The sequence below is a fragment of the Nansenia antarctica genome, assembly GCF_963989245.1.
Source record: "Nansenia antarctica genome assembly, chromosome: 12".
NCBI classification, from domain to species: domain Eukaryota; kingdom Metazoa; phylum Chordata; class Actinopteri; order Argentiniformes; family Microstomatidae; genus Nansenia; species Nansenia antarctica.
The window spans coordinates 19,150,836-19,175,998 of NC_137682.1; the positions used below are offsets into that span (position 1 = coordinate 19,150,836).

Genomic DNA, 25,163 nt, shown 5'->3' on the forward strand with positions numbered 1-25,163 from the left:
CCAGATTGCCTTGGTCGATGGGTTTTGTATGTATGGACTCCAAGGAAACGTTCATGTTTGACTTATAGATATAGTGTATAGGTAGGTACACGCTTGTCGGTCTCCCTCGCTGACAGTTTTGTTCAAATAAATAGCATGTTTGTCTTTTCGTTCCTCCACCGAGGAAGAGTCACGTGGCGATGGTGTAATCGCAAATCAAATTATAGTGGAAAGACTAGGAAGCCCGAGAACGTGGAATATTTCCATCCGCCCATGAGTGTGCCCCGTTCCAGCTTCAGGTAGACCCGGTCCTCGCGCTCCAACATCAGCAGGACTCCGTTGCTCGCCGCCTCCCGCGTGACGTCCTGGTCACCAGCGAACGCTGATATCACCGGGTAGTCATTCTGCATCAGGTTGACCTGGGGTAATAGAAACAGCACGCGCACTTTCAGACCGGACCGTTACCTTTTAACTGGTCTCCAGAACGAATAACGCACAACATTGTTGCCTACTTTAAATGGATAGCCTTGTAAACTGTACGCTACGCTATACATGCAGCAAAATGAAATGATCATCATCCGAAAAAGAGTAAATGCATGGGGTGTAAACTGTTGGGCTCACCTGTATGGTTTGTCTGTTGTAGACCTTCACCACATGAAAGCTAAAGCTGTAGATTCCCCTCCTCGGCGACTGGAACACACTCGCTTTAAGATCGAAATGATTGCCGATGTTCACTAAAACCTGAAAGAAGATAACAGATTAAGTACGCATGCAGGTGAACTAGTAGGTGGTGGACGATGGGTTCAACTGGCCAAATAACTGTTAACTTTCACGCGTAAATGGATTTCCTTCATATTATAACAATAACATATCCACGTTTAGGCCTACAACATACAGTTTAGGGAATGCAATACAGTTCATAGTCAGAGAATACACTTCGATTGTGACAGTCACGCGTGGTGATCAATACGCGCGGGTTTCAATAAACACACGTCAGTTTGTTGGGAGACTCGGGGGGGGACGGCGGGACAATCTCATTAACATAACTGTTCACAGTCCATCCATGGTGCACCCGCGGCGCAAAATACTCCTCCTGATTGTCAGAAGAACATTTACATTACCGACCCTCAGTAACACCATACAGCACCACAAGCCGCCTCCGAATCTACACATGAAACAGAATCATGAAAGCATAAGACCGCGCATTTTGGAATGACAAAAACAATAGCCTAAAATTGCAGCATTAGTGCGCATTTGGGGCAGTTTACGCGCTATCGTAACCGTTATCCAGTGCAGCTTCATAAGAGCAGCTTCACAAAACAAGTTTTTTAAGTGAGATGAAGACGGCGTCATTGAGGTTTCCACACGCAATCCATCACAAGTTATTTTAGCTTTTGTTCAATTAATAGCTTATTAGCCCCATAATTATATACCAGTCGGTTCTGTTAAACTAATATATGTTTTCCAAACTGACATTCATACAGGGCACAGATGCGTACACTCATGCGTAAATTCCCGAGGACACCTGACCTGGTCAAAGTATATGGTCATGGAAGTGTTGCTCATCTCCGACGGCTCGTGGTTAGTTCCGCGCACCGCGGAGAAAGCCACCTTGGCGCCGGCGGAGCGCACGGAGATCCCCAGCGAGGAGGTGACCCCTCCGTCCGAGGAAGGGTTGGAGTCGCACACCACCAGACACTTCCCCTCCAGCACGATGGGCTCCGTGTCGTTCTGGCCGAGGCACACCACCACCACGCCGCATCCCAAGAGGAGGGTCAGTGCCAGCATGGGCATGGCACAGGGTCCCGGGAAGCGCGCAGCTGGCACCATGGTCGGATCCACGCTGATCCTGTGCACACTGATACTACCCCGGCAGTCCCCTTGGAGGTTTGTTAGGACTACGATCACCTGGTCCAACCTTACTCCTTTCTCTGACTCTCTCTCTCTCTCTCCGGCTCTCTCTCTCTCCCTCTCTCTCAAACACACATATGCGCTCTGACACACACACACACACACCCTCTCTCTCTCTTTCTCACTCCCCTCCCCTCCCTGTGCTCCTCAGTTGATATTGAGATGGTCTTCAGACAGCTGGTGTGGTATATCCTGGTGATTTAAAAGACAAATAAGAACAGATTTATGGCAGCCCCATTACATGACTACTATACTGAACCAGATGTGAATGGATGAGCTGAATCTACATATCATGCGTAAAACACTAACAATATAGTGGCGTACTGAGATAAGGTTCACATTTTCATCAGTAATGTCAGATAAGATTAGTTGGTCATAATATATATTTGACTTGGAACATCACCCATTGTAAGTTGCACAGGGAGGTGATAATATATGTCATTTGAAAATGTAATGACCTAATCAACAATAGCCTACGATCAAATTGTTTAAAATAAATTATGATGACTTATGATTATGATGATGAATTTTCTCACTACTTAGACTATAGCAGTAGTGCAAGTAAAAAAATAAAAAATAATTCATCCATGGAAAAGTCCCTTGAACGTTACCTGTAGTAGCCATGATAACCCTGGTGTGATCTCTCTTCCCACGTAGTTACACGGAGCAGCGCGCAGAGTGAACTGAGCGCAAGGCTCGCCTGTGCAGAAAAGGAATTGCCCGTCGGTTCCCTTTGGAAGGGGAATTCACGCCCATCCTTTATATTCAAGTACAGTATTGTTACCAAGGCAGAAGGGCTCTCCAATCTCCACACATACTGCTACAGAGGACTTACACCACACGCTTGGATTAACTAGCTTGTTTACATAACCAGTTGAATGCGGTGAGCTCCAGCGTCAGGGGCCCCTCGTGGGACTGCAGTTCACCTGCTCCCGGTGCACCGGCAATTTATATGCCGCCGGTTTCCCCCTCTGTCGCGAGCTGATTAATCAGAGATGAAAGGGGTACAACAGCGGATATCATTGCTTTTGCGCTATTCATGTAATTCGCCATGCATGTCACTAATTCCAGTCTAAAAGCTGGCACTTTTACAGAGGGTGGCACTGAGAGATACGTGTGCGCCACCCAGTGGCATCGAAGCGGTAGTTGAGCTGCATGGGCCTATTATTCCACTCAGCTGGATGAAGTGAACAGTGATTGGTAATCATTAGGATTAATATAAACACTCAATCAACCACACTTCGAGTGTCTTAGTTGTTTATCTGTGTTGAATTTGAAGTTGAATCCTCTGTTGCATCAGAGGGTAACCTGTTGTTACTGTGCAGTTGCAGTAATGATGTTTAATTTCTCTGCTGAACAATGACCAATACATAGGAAATAATCAACATATTATAAATATTGAACAGTTAGGGATGTGTACTGTAGTCTACAGTGTGTTGTGCATGGCCTGCTCCACCTATACCCTGTCTTTTCAATTGTGTCATAATGCTTTGAAGAGCTGTGTAGAAGGGGCCTTATCATAGCTCCCTATACCATCTCATAGTGTGTTTCAGAACCGGTGAACCTCCCCACTTAAACCCATAATGAGCTGTCACTCTCCTCTCTATATGCTCTGCTAATTGGCAAGACTATGCAAGGGGTTCATATTCATCCAGTTGGCTACGTTTGACTTCACTGATTATCCCACTGGGCAAAAAGAGGGGTAGGTACATCGTTAGTGGCCATCAGGTATGTGTCATCCATGTTCCAGGTGCAATTAAAACAGGCATGATAAAGATAGTGTGGAATTGCTATCCATAATTGCCATAGTCATCACCCCATTGATTCACATCAATCAGTCCCAGCCAATCATGTTGGTCTTTGGCTACAGATTTGTGTTAATGCTCATCCTTTATTTAGAAATTGCAACCATTTACCTCATACCTACTTACTTAGGCTTAACTCCCAGTGGAGCATAGGCCATTGACGACTCTTCTCCATCCAGCACGGCTTTGGGCTATCTTCTCCGTCTCTCCCCAGCTGGTACCATGTCTTTTCAGCTATGCCTCTGTGTCTCGCCTCCAGCTGTTTTTTGGACCATTTACTTCATAAGATCCCCTATATGATCCTTTTGTATGGGCATTTCTCTCTTCTAAAACCACAACATGCTGGAAACATCAAGATGAAACCCTGAAGAAACTAGTTGAATAATACATGAAAGCTAATGAAAGGACAGTCCAAACATGGGCCTCTGCAATATCAGAGATAAAAGATATTGGTGGAATGAACGTGTTCGTAAGCTGTGTTGTATGTGCATGGAACCTGTAAATTTTGCACTGTTATGATTTAGTTATATTACAAATATAGTGGAACAAAGAACTATGGGAGGGGTTGGGAGGGATGTTATCGCCATGGTGTTTGATATTGTAATTGTACGTTTTTCATGTGTACTGTTTTGAAATAAACAATTGATAAAAAAAAAAAAAAAACTAGTTGAATAAAACAACTGCATCGGAGTGTGAGCAAGCAACTTTCTTCCTTTCTCTAGAGCAACAACACAGGCCAAACATGGAATTCGCACAACGTTACTGTACTGACTTTTGTTTCAACCAAAAGCACACCATAATTCACTGAAGTAAAAATAAAAGCCTTAGGGGGAAAAAAAGGTTATCCATGTCAATTTGCAAGTGACCCACTCGCCTTGCGGTAGTCAATCAGAGACATAATGATGTAGAGTATCAACTGTAGTTTCCCGAGATAGAAGGCTTTCATCATGGCTACCCCGCATGGCACGGCACTGCACTCCCCCCTTCCTCTCCCCCACTTCATTTGACAAACATCACCACTGTCAGAGTTGAGTGACAAGCCATGCAGAAACATGACATCAGATATCCAGGAGCAACGACTGACCGTAGGCCCGGGCAGAAGGACACGTTGCCACACGGAACATCAAATGTCAAGTGGAGAGGGCATAGTAGCGCTTGGTATTACCATACCGCAGGCTGCCTATGCCCCGAGGGTGGTCTTCACTTCAGTGAGACAAGCGGGCCAGCAATAGTGAGAATGTTATGGTTATTTCCTGTGACAGCTACCAGAACAGACGGGCCCCTAGGAAAAAGGGGGGGATCCCGACCCTCTATTGTGTGCAGCGTCTTAGAGACATCTGCTTAATGAAAAGAGACTTAGCCTCAGTCCTGCTGCCATTGTTTATCTGTGTGTAATTCATAACGCAGACTGGTAAATATTTCCATTAGAGGAAACATTGGTGTAATTGTGTACTTCCCCTTGTGGCGTGTTTGATTTGCCATGATGCGATTAAGAAATCAAGCCTGTCAAGAATTACGAATGCTTCCGAGGAAAGGAATTGATGTTCATTTGATCATTCCTTCAAAAGAAGATGTTTGTGTTTGCCTCCACTTTTGTATTGCCTTTCCTCTAATTTGCTCGTTCTTTGGTTGTGTTTAGAGATCTGTAGCAGGAAATTAATGAAGAAATCCTACACCAGATTTGTCAAAAGCCATTCACCCCCCTTCTCCCCCAGTGTACTCTCAAGAGATGTCTGAGATCATGCATGTGCTGTCTTTAAGGAAGAAAATGGCGTGTGTGTGTGTGTGTGTGTGTGTGTGTGTGTGTGTGCGTGTGTGTGTGTGTGTGTGTGTGTTTGTGTGTGTGTGTGTGTGTGTGTGTGTGTGTGTGCGTGTGTAACGGGAGTGGATTAGCTTGTCCAGTCCCGCTAACCTCTGCGTTGTGTTTCAGTATGGACGACAAGAAGGTTGTCCTTTGGGTCTGTTTTTTTATTGGATCTCATCTCCTCCTCTCTGTTCAGAGAAACAAATAATATTGCATCAACAAGGGATTCCCAGATCTCCCCCTTTATCTCTGTTCAGCAAGTGAATCAAGAGCTCAAAAAGTATACAAAATAATAAATGATATCGACAATATACATAGCGACTAGATGGAACCAAAAAGTAATAGTCGCTTGAGTGACACGAGGAGGGTCATGAGAGTGGTTGTATGACACGCCAAACAATTAGCTGGGAGGCAAAAAGTACGTTTTAGAGAATTTATTGAATATGACAACCAAACTAGGTGACGTACAAAAATAACCCTAACCCTATCCCTAACCCAAAAGCAAGAAAATAATAAACAATGCGTATATCTCTGCGTATAATAAGAGGTAAAAAAATACAGCGACCCATCGCTCCCCTAACCCTCTCTCTCCACTACCACCATGCAAGGTGCACTGGTGCTTAAATTACTTTACAATATCACCGCCCATAACCATGTGACTTCTCAATATGGTGATCAAGGTAATAAACAAACAATCAAAATAAACTCACAATAAACCCATTAGCCTTTTATACTAAATACCCCCTAAATCATATTCATGGCTCCTACAATACATTATATAGACAATATACATTGTAGGCTGCTATTCATAAATTCAAATAAAACAAGACACCAATTCACAGAACCCACAGTTATTAGGCTAATATAAAATCTAATAAGATTTACAAGCGATCTCCGAGACCAAGCACCCTCGGTACGCTGATTATACTGGCGGGCCTGATGCTGCTGTTCAACTGAGGGATGCTGCTGGGCAATCTCCAAGGCGTCTTTGAGGCCAAAAAGCAAAGACTTTGCATATGAGTTGCAATCAACAACAACAGGGTCATGGAACACCGGCTTGAACATAATGTCCACCGGCAACCTTGGGACACGGCCAAACATCAAAAAGAATGGGGCTTGACCAGTAGTCTCACGTACAGTGGCGTTGTACGCAAAGGTAAGTGGCTGAATCTGCTGCGGCCAGTGTTGTTTTGCTCGAAGAGGGAGAGTCCGAAGCATGTTCCCCAGGGTTCTGTTCCCCCATTCCCCATGGGATGGTATGCAGTAGTATGGGACTTCACTCCGCTATCAGGTTGCTCTTGAAGTTTGCTCCACGATCAGAATGGATCCTTTCAGGAAATCCATACACACAAAACACGCTGTCCCAGAGCCTCTTACCAACCTGTTTAGCTGTCTGATTGGTGCATGGGAAGCCGTGGGCCAACTTAGTAAAGTGGTCTGTAACCACAAGAACATCCACGGATGGCTATTTGTTGTCTTCTGGTGACCAGAAATCCATACATACCAGTTGCGTCAAAGCTGTTGTCTTGATATTCTCCAAAGGTGCACGGGCTGATGGCTCTGGAGACTTCCCTAGCACACACCTCTTGCAGCATCACACATACTCCTTGATGTCTGCCTCCATATCCGACCAGAAGAACCGTTGCCTTGAAAGAGCCAATATTCGAGCTTGTCCCTGGTGGCCAGCCACGTCATGAATGTCTGACATTGCTCTGTCGCAGGCTGGAGGGGCAGCCTGCGGCAGCACACATTGAATGGTAAATGGACTGACTTACATAGCGCCTTATTCCAAAGCGCTTCTACAATGGCCTCTCATTCACCCATTCACACACACATTCACACACCAATGGTGGCAAGCTACCATGCAAGGCGCCAGCCCGCTCATTGGGAGCAATTTGGGGTTCAGTGTCTTGCCCAAGGACACTTCGACATGAAGCCAGCCGAGGCTTGAACCACCGATCTGCCAACCTTGCGGCAGCCAAAGTGCTGCTTCAGGATGTCGAATATCAATGAAGGGGACTGGACATGCTCGATAGACGGATCATTGCGGAGCCTGACCACATCGCTCGCCTTACCCAGGAGTCTTGTATCATCTGTGAATGCTCACGAAGTGGGAACCCCCTCCTCCGCAGGTAAGGAGTCATGAGAATCTCCCATTCACATACTGTGAACTTGTCATTACCATCCCCCCTGAACAGGGGTTAGGGTCTCCTTGGCATCAGACTGCATGACCAACTTGACATCGGATAGTGTCATCTCTGCAGGCTGGCTCACTCCAGGGCCCTCAGTGACATGTCCGCTGTTGCAACTAGCTTCAGAATGAAAGTTTCGCTGCTATTGACTGGCCTATCTGGTCAGCTAACTGAGTGATCAGAGCACCTATGTCTGGGCTTTGCTCTTCCCTATGCAGACTAGAGGCGCCTGGCCTACAGTAGTCATCATAACGTGTGGAAGTGAGTACAGGTGTGTCTGTGTGACCTACTCTTGATTGGAGTCTCACTGTGTTCCCTTAACAAAACACCTCTCCCAGGTGTGTCTGTGTGACCTACTATTTTGATCGGAGTCTCACTGTGTTCCCTTAACAAAACACCTCTCTTTTGTTTCCAAAAGGAGTTACCGTCAGCACCCACCCTCACATCACCACCCACAGGATCTGGATCTGTACCACCCTCTGCCATCATAGCCAGAGCAACCTGGAGTAAACCTTAGAACTAGGAATTATCGAAGTAAAACAAAACAGGTGCATACGATACCAACCCTGAGTACAAAAAGGCAAAAATAACTGACCTTCTGTGTGTCACACAATAGAAGTCACCTTATAGATATGTACACAAAAAAAGAAGTCACTATGTGACTAATGACTCAAGACTGAGGTCGCAACCACCACCTATGACATTCACAGACATAGAAAAAAAAGAGGGAAAACAAACACTAAATGCAATGTAAGAGAAAAGACGGTAGCAGCTTCTCACGGCGACCAGACTGGAGCTGATCTTCTGTCCTGAAGACGGGTCACGGCACCATGGTGACAGGAGTGGATCAGCTTGTCCAGTCCCGCTAACCTCTGCGTTGTGTTTCAGTATGGACGACAAGAAGGTTGTGCTGTGGGTCTGTTCTTTTATTGGAAGGGTCTCATCTCTTCTCTGTTCAGAGGTTAAAACAAATAATATTGCATCAACAGGGACTCACAGATCTCCTCCTCTATCTCTGTTCAGCAAGTGAATCAAGAGAGTTAAAAAAGTATACAGAATGATAATAATATCGACAATGTACATTATATACAATACATTGTAGGCTGCTATTCATAAATTAAAATAAAACAAAACACCAATTCACAGAACCCACAGTTATTAGGCTAATATACAATCTAATACAATTTACAACACATCCACATACCTGTACAGAGGCTCAAACAAATAATATTGCATCAAGAGGGACTCCCAGATCTCCTCCTCCATCTGAACAAAAACATGCATAACATACAAAATACATGAACAAACAAAAAGACCTCCAGGCAGTGTGCACAACATGAAACGAACTCAAAACAAACATGTTGGTGAACATTCCCAATAACATATTTAACTCTGTTACACGTGCGTGCGTGCGTGTGTATGTTGCGTACAGGCAGGTAGGCCTACTGTATGTCCATGTCTCCAGTGAGGCCACAGGGCTCCCTCTATAAACCTGAGAGATATCTCTCAGATTCTTTCTCAAAAGAAGCTGCAGAGAAAAATATTTTCATTGAGTTCTGTGGCCCCTCTGAACCCCTACATCAAAGCGATAGTTGATTTCCCAAGTTCCTCCACTGGTTTGACCATTGACACTCAACCTTCCCGCTGAGCGATATATACGTATATACAGTATATATATTGTGGACCTGGAGATCTCCGTGCACCATAGGGGGGTTGTTTTCATTTTGAAAGTAAACTGTTGATCACTAATAGCCTACGTCTCTCTCTTTGTCTGTTTTGGAGTCATGCATCACTAGTGTGGGGGGATGGATATATGAACCCAGGTACCCACATGGATTGATCACCAGCTGTTTTCTCGATCCTCTTCTCATCCTCCCTATATCTTTAATGTATAATCTAACAGTGCGCCATCAATTAATCAACCAGTGTATGTGTGTGTGTGTGTGTGTGTGCAGTGGTGGACTCAGGCTGTTTGAAGGGCAGGGGCGAAAAGAAAAAAAGGGCACCTACTGCACAACATGGGACCCCATGTGCACATGGTCAAGTTTAGACCATTGGAAGGGCAGCCAATAGGGCACATCCTCTAATTTTGCCACTCAAAAGGGCACTTTAGTGCGAAGTTTTTCAACTGTTTTTCAACTGTGGTCAAATTTAGACCATTGGAGGGGCACCAATAGGGCACGTCCTCTCATTTTCGCCACTCAAAAGGGCATTTTTGCCACTCAAAAATGCCCCCCCCCCTGGCCCCCTACTGAGTCCGCCAGTGGAACCCAGGTACCCACACATGGATTGATCACCAGCTGTTTTCTCGATCCTCTTCTCATTCTCCCTATATCTTTTATGTATAATCTAACAGTGCGCCATCAATTAATCAACCAGTGTAAGTGTGTGTGGGTGTGTGTCTGTGTGAGTGTGTGTGTTTGTCAGCATCCTTATTATGAAAACAACTGAGCAAAGCATGGTCAGTGCCTTTTTTTTTTTCGGAACGCTTAAAGATTTCCTCCTCGTTCACCTAGCTGCGATCAACATGTTGTATCCCAACTTTAAATTATCCTGCTTCTTCGTAATTAAGTGCACCACCTGCATATCCACAGGCACAGTCATTTCTGTATTTCAGAACGATGGTTGACCACCAGTAAGTTGCACATGGACAAACTGAGCACGCAGACAGGTACGAAAACACCTTAATACCAAACAGCCTTTCGTCAACGACAACAACACTTGACAAAGTGACTAATGCATGTCGCTAGTCTGCTTTTGCACATGTTAGCTTAGTGTTTACTTAGTTTGTTGAATTGTTGGTCTCGTTACTAGCTGGCATAGTAATGCTGTAACTAACCAGAGTGCAGTAGCTGGCTTGCTGTCCCACACATTGAAAACCTGGCCGGGGTTGCCAGATGGGATTGAACATTTCCAGCCTAACCACAGACTGAAAACAACTATGACGACCAAAAACCAGCCCAAAACCTATATTGTTGGAAAATTACTATTGGGCATCTCCTGCCCCTAAACTGTATGTCTGTTGTCATTCATAGTGTTTTAACTTCACGCATTTTGTAACTTTCAGGCACTGACGTTTTGATGCCCAATTATTTGTTTTCCTGCCCAGTGTGATGAAAAGTAGCCCATTTAATTCGGCGGTAACCCGCCCCATAATAACCCCAAGATTATATAATGATTAGAGAGCACTTTGAGCTGTGACGCGAGTCACGTGACGTCCGGAGCTATATACAAATAAAAGTTATTATTATTATTATTATCTGGCAACCCTGCCTGCGCGCAGAAGAAGTGTGCTGTAACCATGGCTGTAACCATGGCTACTGGACGCAGACAGCCTTTCTCAAGTTTCAAAGTGAGATTTGACAGGAAGACGCTGGAAATAAACGGAAGAGGTCCGACTGCAAAGACGACTCAGTGTCCTTCTAAAGGAGAATCCGCCCGCAGGACCCCCGAAGCATTCCGTGACGTTAGAATCATAAGGTTCTATCTCCATTTTTATCGAAATTGAGTTTTTTTACATAATCTGATCCATTAGGTGTTTATTAATGCCTGTGTGGTGTTATTTTTAAAATGTTGACATTTTTGAGTTAGTAATTCATAAAATACAAAGGTTCCATCTCACAGAACATAATGGAATGTAAAAACGTTGACGCTCAATATCTCTGAACTGCCCTAAACGGAGATAGAACCCATTCTAAACTCACGAAGTGTGCAGGCCTGGAGATAAAAGCTAGCCGCCACACGACAGGAAGCTGATTTGACTTCTTTTTTTCCCCTGTGCCATTTTTGTTAGAGACAGTGCTTTACTTTGCAAATGCATCTTTGATTTCCTAATTTTAGGTGCTTAGCGTCAAACTGTGCAGAGCCAGTGATGATGCCACATCAGGCTCCTGCAGTCCGCCGCCATCCTGCACCAAGGTCTTCCAGACATGCTGTCAAACCAGCTGTCTGTACTCAAAACCACATCACCAGGTAGGCACATAGCAGGTAATGCCTCTACATTTATATATATAAATGCACCTGTAAAATGCAGGTTACAGTTTACCCCCACACCTTCAGATATGGACACAAATGAACTGTATTGCATTCTCTGTTGCCTGGGTCCCTCCTTTCTGAACAGAATATTTGTATTAGTTTCAATTAGCTCAACATAGATTTCACAGGAGAGGTTTCGCTTGCACTGCTGCTCTCTGCCCGATTGAGACGGACCGCTTTCATTTGTGTTTTGAATCGTTCCTAATTGACCTTTTATTAGATTGCCACCTGAGATCCTGATGAAGATCCTTTCACACCTGGATGCCTCTTCTCTCTACTGTATTGGCTTTGTCAATAAGCTTTTTTATCAGCTGGGCAACAACAAGTAAGGAGAAGAGAATAGCTGACACAAAATCGATCCCTATCAGTCCAACGGGGCACCTGACATTGTGACTTATTTATTTTCAGTGCAATGTGGCACAAGATGTACGAGAAGAGTCAAAAGGGGAAGCTGAAGTGCATGGATGAGGTTGGACAGGAGCTGAGGGGCATGGATCTTCTGGAGAGGCCTCAGGGCTACTGGAGGAAGCGGTACTTCACCACCATGGCTGGTTACGATAAGAAATGGGAGAAAGAGTTGAGGACCATCAACCCATACACAGGGCTGCCTGGCCAGACAGAGAGAGTCCTCAGGTTAGACATAGTGTACTGCCCCTTTAGTTTGGCCAGTTTCTGTCGTGTGTGTGTGTGCGTGTGTGTGTGTGTGTGTGTGCGTGTGTGTGTGCGTGCTCGTGCTCGTGTGTGTGCGTGTGCGTGTGCGTGTGTGTGCGCACGCATATTTCTTATTTGCTCAAACACTCTCTTGACACTCTCTTGATAGTCAAATATAAAATGTTATTTAGCTCAGATGAAAGAAAAAAAAACATGACTACCTTCATTAGACGGGCAGCCAGCCAGGCTCACCCTTCATTCATATTTAAGAGATTTCTCTTCGATATGTATTTTCTCACACACCCCCAACTTCAATATTTGCGCTGTTCTCATTGCCTCTTCAGTGACAGCGGGGCAGACCTTTCATTGCTATTTAGATGGCTGTATGTGTGGGAATTATTGCCTCGCGCTGTCAAGGAAGGCGATCTGTCTCTCTCTCTCTCTGTAAAGTTAAACTTTGGAGACGAAGCAGTGCCCTATTGTTACAGGGGTTCACACGGAACCGTGAGGACAAACGCGAGCCTCTCGCAATCAAACACGAGGCACGGTTGTTTATCTTCTCCCTTTCCTAACGACCCTGTCTTATTAAAGGTGAGGGAGGAAGTGCCCGACTGAAATGCTTGGGGGGATACCAACACATGGCCGAGAGCGATTCTGCTGCGGTTTCTGCAGTGTTTTTCTAACCTCCTGATTAGAAGCAGCGCAGCACTCAATTTTGAGTTCCATGGCAGCAGCGGCGCTACAGAGGGGAAGGAGAAATAATTGTGTTCCTTGCCGAGGCTGTGCGAATTGTTGAAATAAATTACTTGGACCCCCCCCCCCCCCACTCTCTCCATCCTCCGCCCCCCCTCCCCCCCTCCACCTGCCCAGAAAGAGGTCCCTGAGGAGCCTCTGTGTTAGACACGCGGGAGGATGCGATTTACCCCGGTAATAATCATTTCACAAGACGACGGACACACACACACAACAGGCAGTGCAATTCCCCCATGCCGCTAGGGCCTCCTGGCTGTTCTGGTTTTTAGTTTTAGTCCCTCACTTAATTGATAGGGAATAGTGCTTCTGCCCAGCACAGGATGCAACACAGCGGGGGAGTTCCTGAGTCGCTGTTCGGACAGAATTGGATCCAAAAATGTATCTGAATAGCTGCAGTTTCATTTCGGCTGTTGCAAGTCGTTGCAATTTTATTGGGTCATCGTGTTTGCTGCACCTTCACAGTCACAATCTAATGCAGTTGCATGGCTAAGCAATAGGAATAGCCTGCTTCCTGCTGCTTGGCTAATATGTGTGATACAGAAAACAAACTAGTGCAAAATAAGAGCATCCGCACACTCAAACACTGTGCAAAAAAAAAGTAGTTTATTGCGAGCTTTCGGTCATAGACCTTCCTCAGGCATAAAGCAGATAAGTGAATGCAGTGGGTTTTAAGGGTTCAAACAACATCACTTGATTTAGCCAATGCACAACACCTGTGTCAAAAATGTCACCTAGTATCTAAGCATCAAGGGAATTGTAGTCTTAGATTCAGTTGACTACAAAAACATACAGGGAAAAACAAACTATACTGAAAATAAACTAAATACAGGTTCATCATGTTCAATTATGAATATGAAAACTGACAACATTCTTCCCTTACAGAAACCGCCGTGTTACCTGGGAGATCACGCTGTCAGATAAAGGTGGGCGCGAGGTCACGTTTGAAAGAGGCCACACCTACTTCTCAGAGTCCTCTGTGACTGTGTGCTGGAGCAGTGGCGTCTGGCCTCTCTTCCATGACATCTCTACTCTGCAGGTCCACGGGGTCATTAGAGTCGCACTCAACTGCCCCACCCTCAACAAGTCAGTCTGTACCTATCTACCTATCTATTACCCATCCATGCCTATGACTCTGTATCTCTCACTCACACGCACGCACACACACGCACACACACACACACACACACACACACACACACACACACACACACACACACATTCATCCACTTATCTGTTTTACTTACAGTATCTGCTATCCATCCATCCATGTCAAGTCATATTTTATCTTTGTGGTATGTAGTGATGTGCATGTTTCTCTGTCTCCCCCCCTCAGACCTGGCTGGCGATCACTGATAGCCAAGTTTGACCGAAACAACATCGCTAAGAGTGGGGTCGTCATTGGCAATGACAAAGTGGTCAATCTGGTGTTTTTCCCTTCTGGTGTCGTCATTGGCTTCTGGGGAGTAAGTATGTCATCTATGACTGTGAATATACAGTGGCTATAGAAAGTCACCCTTTCACTTTTTCCACATTTTGTTGTGTTATAGACTCAGTGTTTCCCCTACAATTGGGCCGCCCCCGCCCCCCAACGATCCCCTGCCACCCCAAGGAAAATGAATGTTTTTTAGTTTTTTTAATAATAATAATAATAATAATAATAATATTTTTCTCCCAGTTGTATAGGCCGAAATATGTTTATTATGTGTCATTTGCCTAATTTATGTGCACCCGTTTAATTTAATCTGTTTCTCATCTCTGCGTTTTGCTGCCACGATTGTCCGCTTGTCTCCTCATTTCACGCAGGGCGGGGCTCAGCTCCCTCCAAGCACACACACACGCTCTGAGATTTCCACTATTCTTTATTAAGTCATGATGTTACACTATAGCCAGACCTATCCCTCCACACTTCGCTTCACTGTGCCAGCATGGGATTAAAAACATTTAAGCGCGAGTGTGCTTGCGTGAGAGAATGTCTGTTTTTCCATAGATGGACATAAGATTTTTTTTTCAGGTGAGAGAGTTTTAGAGGGGAGGTTAAAATGACATTATCTGACTGCATTGCCCACAGCAACCCAATATTCAATTAGAATGATGTTATAAATTGGGGTCATATAAGATCAATGTATACCTCTTATTAGATTATAAATACTCTGGTTGTTATGTTTGCCTTTTGGTTGACAGCAAAAGAGGGAGAGAGGAGGATGGAGGATATTTTTTATAGTCTTTGGTATGACTCAGCCGGGGATTGAACTCAAGACCTCACAATTTCAGGGCAGATTGGGCGGGGGGGGGGGGGTCCAAAAATCTACAAAGTTGAATGGTGGAGAGGAAAAAGCATAGTCGATGGGACAACATCATCTCAGTCACTCTACAAAACTGGTCTATAACCAAGTGGCCAAAAAGAATCCCTTAATGGAAAAATAATCTATCTCATATCCATAATTGTGTTTGCAACAATGAATTCAAGTGGTACAGCAAAGAAAGTGGCTGGAAATGTGTTTATGTGTTTATTCAAGCACATGCAATGCAGTTTCTGCACCATCTCTCGTGTGAAGGATAGTGGTAGCTGGATCTAGTTATGGGTATATTTGTCACTGGCAGGGACTGAGGAGTTTGTCAGGATCAAGAGAAAATTATAACATTTGCTGAGTTGGTAGTGACATCCTAATCTACACAGTGTGTAGTTGATTCCTATGTAAATCAGAGACCCTATAAAAACAAAGATATTGATTCCAAAATGACATTAACTATTATCCTTGCATTAAGATGAACTCAATTCAACTGATTGAGTGATTTGTTGATGACATGTTTGCTATGAGTGTCATAGCAAAGGGTATGAAGACTTGAGGTATTTCTGTGTTTCAAATTTAATACATTTGCAGACATTTCTAAAAACGTGTTTTCCCTTTGTCATTATGGAGTATTGTGTGTGGATTGATGCCAATTGTTATTTATTTAATCCATTTTAAATTCAGTCTATAACACAACAACATGTGGAAAAAGTGAAGGGGTGTGATTACTTTCTATAGCCACTATAGTTACCCAACCAAAATATCCAATTTTAGATCGTATTTGATGCCTGTGGCTGGTTATTAAAAACAGAAACTGGGTTTTCAATGTTGAAAAGAAAAAAATATGTACAAACAGATGTGTCTGTGTTTTTGGATGACAGTAGCTGCCAGGCATGGAAATGTAACTAGTTCGGGGTAAATAGTTTTCAGACCTGGCTAGTGAACAATGTAGCCAACTAGCCTGCCAGGCCAGCGAATAACAAGAATGAAGTCTCAACTTAACAGTCAAAGTTATAGCTGTACTGTACATGTATGAGATATATGAATGTGTAGTTGAACAAGGAAACCTGGTCACCTGATCTGACTGAGTTGGGTATCTCATGGTAACTCATCTAAAGTCGTATCTCTCTCTCTCTCTCTCTCTCTCTCTCTCTCTCTATCTGTCTCCATCTCTCTCTCTCTCTCTCTCTCTCTCTCTCTCTCTCTCTCTCTCTCTCTCTCTCTCTCTCTCTCTCTCTCTCTCTCTCTCTCTCTCTGTCTCCATCTCTGTCTCTGCAGGTCCAGAGCCAGTCCATTGCCTTTGTCATGGTCAACCTCCACTTTCACAGACTGGTGGAGAGAAGTCTCCTGGGATCGGCCATTCGGTATGCTATGCTGCCCCTGGCTTAGGAAAAGGCCAGAACTTTTTACTCGTTTACTCTTAAAATGTCTTTATTGCCAACAGATGGCACGCTTAGTGTTTTCAAAGAGTGTTTAAAGACACCCGGAAGCCACATGTCCTCTAATTTGACACAAGGGTCATTACCCTTTTACATTACAGCTTTATGAATTATGTGTGTTTATTCAATTTATGAATGATACTGATAGATGATACTGTTTCAATTGTGGTCTCTTTTTCTTTCTTTTCTTTTTTTTTCTTTTTTGCTTATTTCTTTTATGTCAGAGCTTGGGGAAATAATTGATTTTACCTGCATCCAATTACCAATTCACTTTTACTTACTTGCTAATTGTTAACAGAATATAATCAGTTTCTTTAATGACTGATGTATACAGTCTGCACTGCATAGCCTACCTATAGTGTTATGTGGTTGTGTGTGTGAGCCTCAGGCCTTATTGCAGACTGCATGGTGAAATAACTCCATCTCCTGGTGACTGGTGAGAATGGATCCTGAAGTTATGACTGGTGAGAATGGATCCTGAAGTTATGACTGGTGAGAATGGATCCTGAAGTTATGACTGGTGAGAATGGATCCTGATGTTATGACTGGTGAGAATGGATCCTGATGTTATGACTGGTGAGAATGGATCCTGATGTTATGACTGGTGAGAATGGATCCTGATGTTATGACTGGTGAGAATGGATCCTGATGTTATGACTGGTGAGAATGGATCCTGAAGTTATGACTGGTGAGAATGGATCCTGATGTTATGACTGGTGAGAATGGATCCTGAAGTTATGACTGGTGAGAATGGATCCTGAAGTTATGACTGGTGAGAATGGATCCTGATGTTATGACTGGTGAGAATGGATCGTGAAGTTATGACTGGTGAGAATGGATCCTGATGTTATGACTGGTGAGAATGGATCGTGAAGTTATGACTGGTGAGAATGGATCCTGAAGTTATGACTGGTGAGAATGGATCGTGAAGTTATGACTGGTGAGAATGGATCCTGAAGTTATGACTGGTGAGAATGGATCGTGAAGTTATGACTGGTGAGAATGGATCCTGATGTTATGACTGGTGAGAATGGATCGTGAAGTTATGACTGGTGAGAATGGATCCTGAAGTTATGACTGGTGAGAATGGATCCTGAAGTTATGACTGGTGAGAATGGATCCTGAAGTTATGACTGGTGAGAATGGATCCTGAAGTTATGACTGGTGAGAATGGATCCTGAAGTTATGACTGGTGAGAATGGATCCTGAAGTTATGACTGGTGAGAATGGATCGTGAAGTTATGACTGGTGAGAATGGATCGTGAAGTTATGACTGGTGAGAATGGATCCTGAAGTTATGACTGGTGAGAATGGATCCTGAAGTTATGACTGGTGAGAATGGATCCTGAAGTTATGACTGGTGAGAATGGATCCTGAAGTTATGACTGGTGAGAATGGATCCTGAAGTTATGACTGGTGAGAATGGATCCTGAAGTTATGACTGGTGAGAATGGATCCTGAAGTTATGACTGGTGAGAATGGATCCTGAAGTTATGACTGGTGAGAATGGATCCTGAAGTTATGACTGGTGAGAATGGATGTTATGAACAGTAGCGTCACCTTTTCTCTCGCTTGCTTTGCTTCCTTTTTTAATTCAGTTGGCAGTCGAGAGCTATGTTTTTTTAATAGAATATCGTTAGCCTCATAGCATAAAAGTCATGCTTCACTTGTGGTCAGCCGAGCCATCTTTGTGTCAAAAATGCCTATGTCAAAGAGATGCCTTGGGCAGGTATTGATTTTGGAATGTAACAAGCATTCTGATAGACTGATGGCATAGGCAATAATGTGCAGTGAATCAGCAGTGTTAGGAGAATAGAGTTAGGCAGATATCTCCATTTGGCCAAAATATGACTTATGAGCAATTATGCTAACCATATGTTGCTCTTTCATGTATTCAGTCATGTGTTCAGAAACTCTCTCCAGAAACTGAAGCATCATACATGGCTGACAATACAGTGTGCGCTGTGCTGTAGCAAGTTCTCCCATACTGTGCTTTTGGACCAGTATAGTATGTTTTTATAAACGGTAATCAAGTGCTTTAGTTGGCGAGCGAACTTGGTGATGGTAAGCATAATACGAGTTGACTCGCTATTAAATTAATGTGAGAAGAATTATGATAAATACATATAAAACGTAGGTAGGTATGATATATGGTATATGGCAGTCTCACGCGCCTGTCTCGTTCGAATTCACGTCTACTACGTTCCAGTTCTGCATCCAGTTGAATGCGTAATTCAAGTAGCTTGTGCAAACCCGGGAATGCCATTGACATTGTGTGTAAAGGCGTAACAAGGCAATCGTCTGGCATTTAGCTAATGTGTGAAAGGCGAAAATCACTGGTGGACCCGGTTGAGATTCCATGTAATTTACACGGTACTATGTGTGAACAGGGCTTTACATAGTTACCTATCACTACCATTCTTGTTCTATTTATTTCATGCCCTTATATCACTATTTTGCTAAACATGGTTGGATGCTAAACTGCATTTCGTTGTATAGTACTTGCACTCTGCGATGACAATAAAGATCTTGACCTTTTCACTTACACACAATCTCCATTGCCCTCTCCCTCCTCATGGGTTGTGCTTTCCTATTACGTAACTGACATCCATTCTCTTACACTCACTTGTTTTTCTCTCATCTAGCCCATACTCAATTCTAGAAGACCCCTTCATTTTCGACGATGTAGACCCCAACTATGGTCTCCATGGTTACTCGCTACACATCGTACTTCACAACACGGTCACGCTAATCATGTCGGAACGTTTCCCTGAACTCAACTGTCGGAAAGGTAAAGAAACCACAACATTCTGAAAATGATACTGAAGATAAGAGAAAACTGGTTGGGCCCTGGGTAAAGCTTACTGCCTTGGGCTTCCTACAGTACAGAAAGAATGACTGTGGTATACAGTAATACCTGCTAATCTGCCTCTTCTTCCACGGTGACATTGCTTGTGTGTTGTCATTGACTAGGTAATATCCAGGACGGCTTCATTCCGTTGAATGCCATCAACAGGAACGACCTGTCCCAGCATAGACCCCTCTGTGGCAAGATCAGCCTGCCCTGGAAATCGGACCACCTAGGCGGGACTGTGGAGGTACCGGTACACTGTAGTACACTAACACTAGTGGATGGTCCCAAATCAATGCCTAAATCAGCACATAAACGCCTCTCTTGCTGGAAGGATTGGTTGCTTTTCTACCAGATAGCAAACTCCCATCTGATTGCGTCAGCTCAGTTGATCTAGGGCTAGGGGGGTTTAGGGGGTTGGTCTAGTAACGGTTGATCTGAATTTTCCCACTATTCATCTGATGAGGAATAGGCTTTCACCCACCAGCCTAACTTTAACCTTTTAAAACCTCCTTACCTTTGAAAATACATAATGGTAAAGTACTATTGTATGTCAAAAGAAACCTCATGTCCTAAAATCATTTTCCCCCCCCCCCCATCCTAATAGAGTGTTTCCCCTCCCATTGAATAGACGGGGTGTGTATATGTTTTTCCCTGCCTAAAACCTTACATGCAACTCAAACGTTGGTAATGGCAACCGTGGAGGTGGATTTGGGGGCCTCTGAGCCCCCTGCCCTAAGAGATGTGAGGGGGAAACACTGTCCTAATGTCTTTCCCCCTCTCCCACCTCCCTCTCTCTGTAGAACTGCTGCATAATGAGTCTGACCCTACTAGACGAGTCCAAGAACCCCTTCTGGTGTATCAACGCCCCCGTCTCTATGGTGCCGTCTGACAATAAGAACCTCTCCTACGACTACGAGGGTGAGAACTTCTTCATCAACCACCAGGATACCGAGGGCAAGGTGAAGATGCAGTTGGTGTGGCTAGAGGAGCAAGGACAGTTCTTCCTCATCAGCCTCAAAGTCTTCATCGCCATAGCCAAAGTCAACAAGCACTTTGGGAGAGAGTACTGAGACCGCACATGCTTTGTCGAATCTATGTGATGACGGTGAATGGTGAGTTTGTTTAGTTTTTCTCAACAAGCTTGAAGCTGTTTCATGTTAGAAGTTGTGCTTTAGCATTCCAGTTTTGTGTATTATTTATTTCATTTTCTTCATTCATGTCTCAGAAAGAAGCTCGTTCAACCACACACTGGCAACAATGTACACTCAGAAAGCATACACAGTCATTCATAACACTCTGACCTACAAAACACTAACAACAGGGAGCAGTACATAGTTTGAATGATTTTCACAAGAATCAATATTTCATCATAAAAATGGTTCGATTTATAGTAATCATAGACAGAATAGTTGACTGTACAACTGTAAAGTATTAGGCAACAAGAATGAATCAGAAATGCTGCAATTTGCTTCTATCCTTAAGTGTTTTTTATTATTTTTTGTGGTATCTTTGCAGAAAGTAAGTTACGGTACATTTACTTCAAAGTACACTACATTTACTTGTGTAAAATGAAAAGTGCAAAATAAAGTGGAAAAAGAAAAACAGAAACTCATTTGAATTGAGTTCATGGATTTTGGAGAACGTGTTCATTGAATGCATTGTGTGTGAAAGCAGCAATGTAAAAATGACTCACAGTTTGGTGAGTCACATGGACTTGTGCTTCGCTGACTGTATGAAGAGTTGTGACCCTGTGACTTCAGTATTGAACACTGCGACTTAGCGACCGTAAAAAAAACTGTGAACACGTCAATGTTATTTTGCCTGCGTAGTTTGGCACAATCTGCCTCACAATCCTTGAGAGGATGCAATTCAATTGAATACTATTTTTGGATTTGTTCAAGGTTACATGATTTCAGTCTCTTGGTTCATCCAAGCCTTAAAAAAAATGTTATATATACCTTTGCACTCGATCAAATTGCAGGACCCTCCTTTCATGACTTTTCCTAGATATGTGTGTTCTACCACCCAGTATCCTCATCAGGAGAAGCTAGTATAAAGCTATTTTGCCGTTTTTCTCTGTAGGAGGTAGGCTAATTTACAAGACGCAGCTTCCCATTGTAAAGACTATGGTCGTTTGACCCCCGGGGCGGCTCTTATAGTAGGTAAAATAGGCACGGCTGTGTTAAACGCTTTCTTACCTGTTACACATCTGTCTGTCCAAATTGTCTTTGTAAGCCACATCCCCATATCTGAACGCTTTTGCTATTACCCCAATTGCATTGTCAACCACTATGCAATTACCCTTAGATGAAAATTGGGTTTAATGCTGACACTGTGACTCAGTCTCATAGTTGAGATAGAATTAGGCTTGGATCAATTATTGGAATCAGTCGCAGTGTTGCTGATGGCCATAAAAACACCACCCTGGTTTCAGAGTAATAGGATTTACCAGGCAGCTCTCTTTTATTCTCTGAGGGGGTCGCCGTCACCTTGAAAATATGCTTATTTTTCACACACATCACCGACTACATTGGCAGTCAACGTTCAAATCCATTTGGATGAGAGAGAGGGAAGTGTGGGGGGGGGGGGGGCAAGGGGGGATGGGCGATGAATTGGCTTCTGTCACCGACTGGCGTGGTAAGTATACTTAGGGGAGACGTGTGAGGAGCTCTGTCTGAAGGTTAAGGACTCCATATGTTGTCCTGTGACCAGAACAGGTTTATATTGGGTCCTCGGCTCCTCAACAGCATTTGAATCGCAGCTGTTTATCACGCAGGTTACCACAAGGGCACCTGGGTCAGTCTGCGAAGCCTGTATGGTAGACTCAATCTTGGAAGTGGTGACTATAGAACTACCGTATTTGGAAAAGAACGATTTCTCCGTTCCGTGCACTACCAAACAGCCCTATAAACTATGTCTTTGATATACCAAAACAGCCTTACGAACAAAGGAACAACACCTGCTCTTCTGATTCCACTTATTTGATGGAGATACAGCATTCCACCATTCCACCACAACGACCTTCACCGTGGATCTACCTATCACATCAACCTTCTGAAAACTGGCAATCCCTCACCGACGTTTATGAGGGCTACTAAGAGCCCAAGGGCGTTGTGGCCCAGTAATGGCCCCCCCAGAACATTTAGCCTGTTATGTGCCATTTAAAGTCATCCAATCCAGTCGGTGTAATGTCTAAGGAGTGGAGATTGATTATTTGAAATGGATCTCATTTTGAACTGCAAAGTGCCTTGCCAGAGAGGTTATGGTATATGGCTGCCATTGGCACCCTGATTATGAATTATGTACAAGTACATTGCTAATGTATAAAGGAGAGGGAAGCCCCCATAAGCATCTGTGATAAAAAGGAAGCCAAATGACTGTATTTGTGTGTTGTGAGTGTGAATAATTTACTTTACAAGGCAAACTAGTTGACGATGATAAACAACAAGTTGAATAGATTAGAACGTCAGATTCACAGTGAGATGCATACTGGATGTTATCCAGTAGATGGCGCTCTTCAGTAAGCAATGTGAGAGAATACGAGGATACGTCTGTTGACAATCCTTGATTGTTGATTGTGGAGTATTGCATTTACCTTTGATGGTTTGTCTGTTTTGTTTGGATTCTCACTGAGGCATATACCAGACAAAAGTATGACTTTTATTATGTCTTAAGTATGTCTGTCTCATCATTCAGGACGTGAACTCCCTGACCTCACAATCCACCGCTTTTGTGAAATATGTTACTTCCACCGCACTTAACCTTAGGATTTTGCTGAGTGGTGCCTAAACGCATAGAATTAATTCCATGACGCAGCTCGGATTGTGAGTCTTAATTAAGGTTAAAATGGATGGAACCACAGAGTATGATTATGATATGGTTTCTTGCATGGTGTCCCATTAAATGAGTACATTCAGACTCATAGAGCTTCATTAAACAGAACCCTCAGAGTTTCTTAACAAGTTCATCTTGGAGGAAAATTGCTTCCATTTTTAGCCTCTAACTCTGTCCCCAGTGACTAACCAGCTGGGCCAATGAACCATTTATCCCAGACAGACACTGTTTTATTCAGCTCCCTCATTGGTTGGAAAGAAGATATATTTCAGGGTGTGTGTGTGCGCGCGCGTCCATGTCTTTCTGCCTCCCTCTGTTGGTTTTCAAACTTTCTAAAATTAGATAAACATGATCCATATGTTGCAACAATTTCATAAGTGTTGTCTGAGCTCCTTTTGTGACATTGTCGAAGACTCTACAAGAATTCTCTGGTATTAAGTTGGCTTTATATATGGTCAGACCTCAAATAAGCAATTAAAAGGTCATCACAAACCTTGGGCACATGTTAATGAGAGCATTGTCTCTTACTTGGTTAACATCCTTTTCGCTATACTTTTTTTCCAGAGGAGGCAACTGAGGTTAGGAGCTTAATGTAGAGTTGTGTGTCTCACATTCTTCAGTTCTGTTAAGCTGACTAGTACCACTGCCAACAGTTCACAGCCTCTCTGCCTCATATTTGAACCATGATTCCTCTCCTCCCCCTCTCTCTTGCTCCCTCTCCTCCCCCTCTCTCTTGCTCCCTTCTCTCCTCTACTCTCCTTTTCTCTCCTCCATCTCCAATCCTGGTCCTCCAGGCAGGGGGATTGGGGTATTGGTGGAACCTCCAGGGGTGACAGTATTGTAATAAGCTTATTATGCCCGGTATGATCCCTGATTTATCCTCCCCCCCTTTAAACGGCGCATCGGGCCAACCAGTGTGGAGAAATCCCATTATATCAAAGCTGCTACTCATCCCGAGGCGGCCGGCCCAGTCCTATTGCCGTACTCTCCTATACATGCTGCGTCTGTGCTTTTACATAAGATATTCACTTCAACACTCTCTAAATCTGGAGAGCTATAATAGAACAACAGGCATAGTCTAGGCAACCTGGGTGTAATTCTCTCTAGCAGGAGTTACCGCGCTGCCGCGCCCCCCCCCCACCACCGCCACACGTCTCTGCTCTGTTGTTATTCCACCTTCTCATCTCCGGCGGTGGTTGAATTCTTAGAACCTCTGGGGTTGTGTTCTCAGAATCTAAATGTCATGTTCCTGGAAATCCTGATTTGTTCCAATGTTGTTGGGGTTGTACTGTAGCTGCATGTCTTTTCTTGTTTCTCTTTGAATATTATGGATGAAACTGGTGCTGGCCTTCTGAGTCATGATGTGTAGTATTCTCTAGAGTTGGGGAGTGTCCGCGGACCAGAGGATTGGTCACATCTGTTCTGCCCTGTAATTCTTAAAAACCTGCCATACTGTCACTGGCTCTTCCATGCTATGAATGAGACAGAGAGAGAGAGGAGAGAGCGGGAGGGGAGAGTATGAGTCAGCATGTTATCACTTAGCACGAAGAACAAACTCTCTGACTTCTCGGGTAAATAACTTCTCATATCATCAGCATCTAAGTTGTGTTGGGTC

At 43.9% G+C, this 25,163-nt stretch overlaps 2 protein-coding genes across 2 annotated transcripts; one reads left to right on the plus strand and one right to left on the minus strand.

Moving 5' to 3' along the window:
* Positions 1 to 200: 200 nt before the first annotated feature.
* LOC308168399 (cerebellin-2-like) lies at positions 201 to 1,809 on the minus strand (the record flags this gene model as incomplete). The annotated part of the gene is made up of 3 exons (XM_080542970.1): positions 201 to 398; positions 601 to 720; positions 1,510 to 1,809. 3 exons carry the CDS (start codon positions 1,807 to 1,809, stop codon positions 201 to 203), a joined length of 618 nt encoding a protein of 205 aa, XP_080399096.1.
* Positions 1,810 to 7,495: 5,686 nt separating this feature from the next.
* On the plus strand, positions 7,496 to 20,784 carry fbxo15 (F-box protein 15; the record flags this gene model as incomplete). The annotated part of the gene is made up of 10 exons (XM_080543616.1): positions 7,496 to 7,631; positions 8,110 to 8,197; positions 11,947 to 12,051; positions 12,135 to 12,359; positions 14,013 to 14,213; positions 14,464 to 14,593; positions 16,700 to 16,785; positions 19,506 to 19,651; positions 19,834 to 19,958; positions 20,515 to 20,784. The coding sequence occupies 10 exons, from the start codon at positions 7,496 to 7,498 to the stop codon at positions 20,782 to 20,784; spliced, it is 1,512 nt and encodes a 503-aa protein (XP_080399742.1).
* Between the last annotated feature and the right edge of the window lie 4,379 nt (positions 20,785 to 25,163).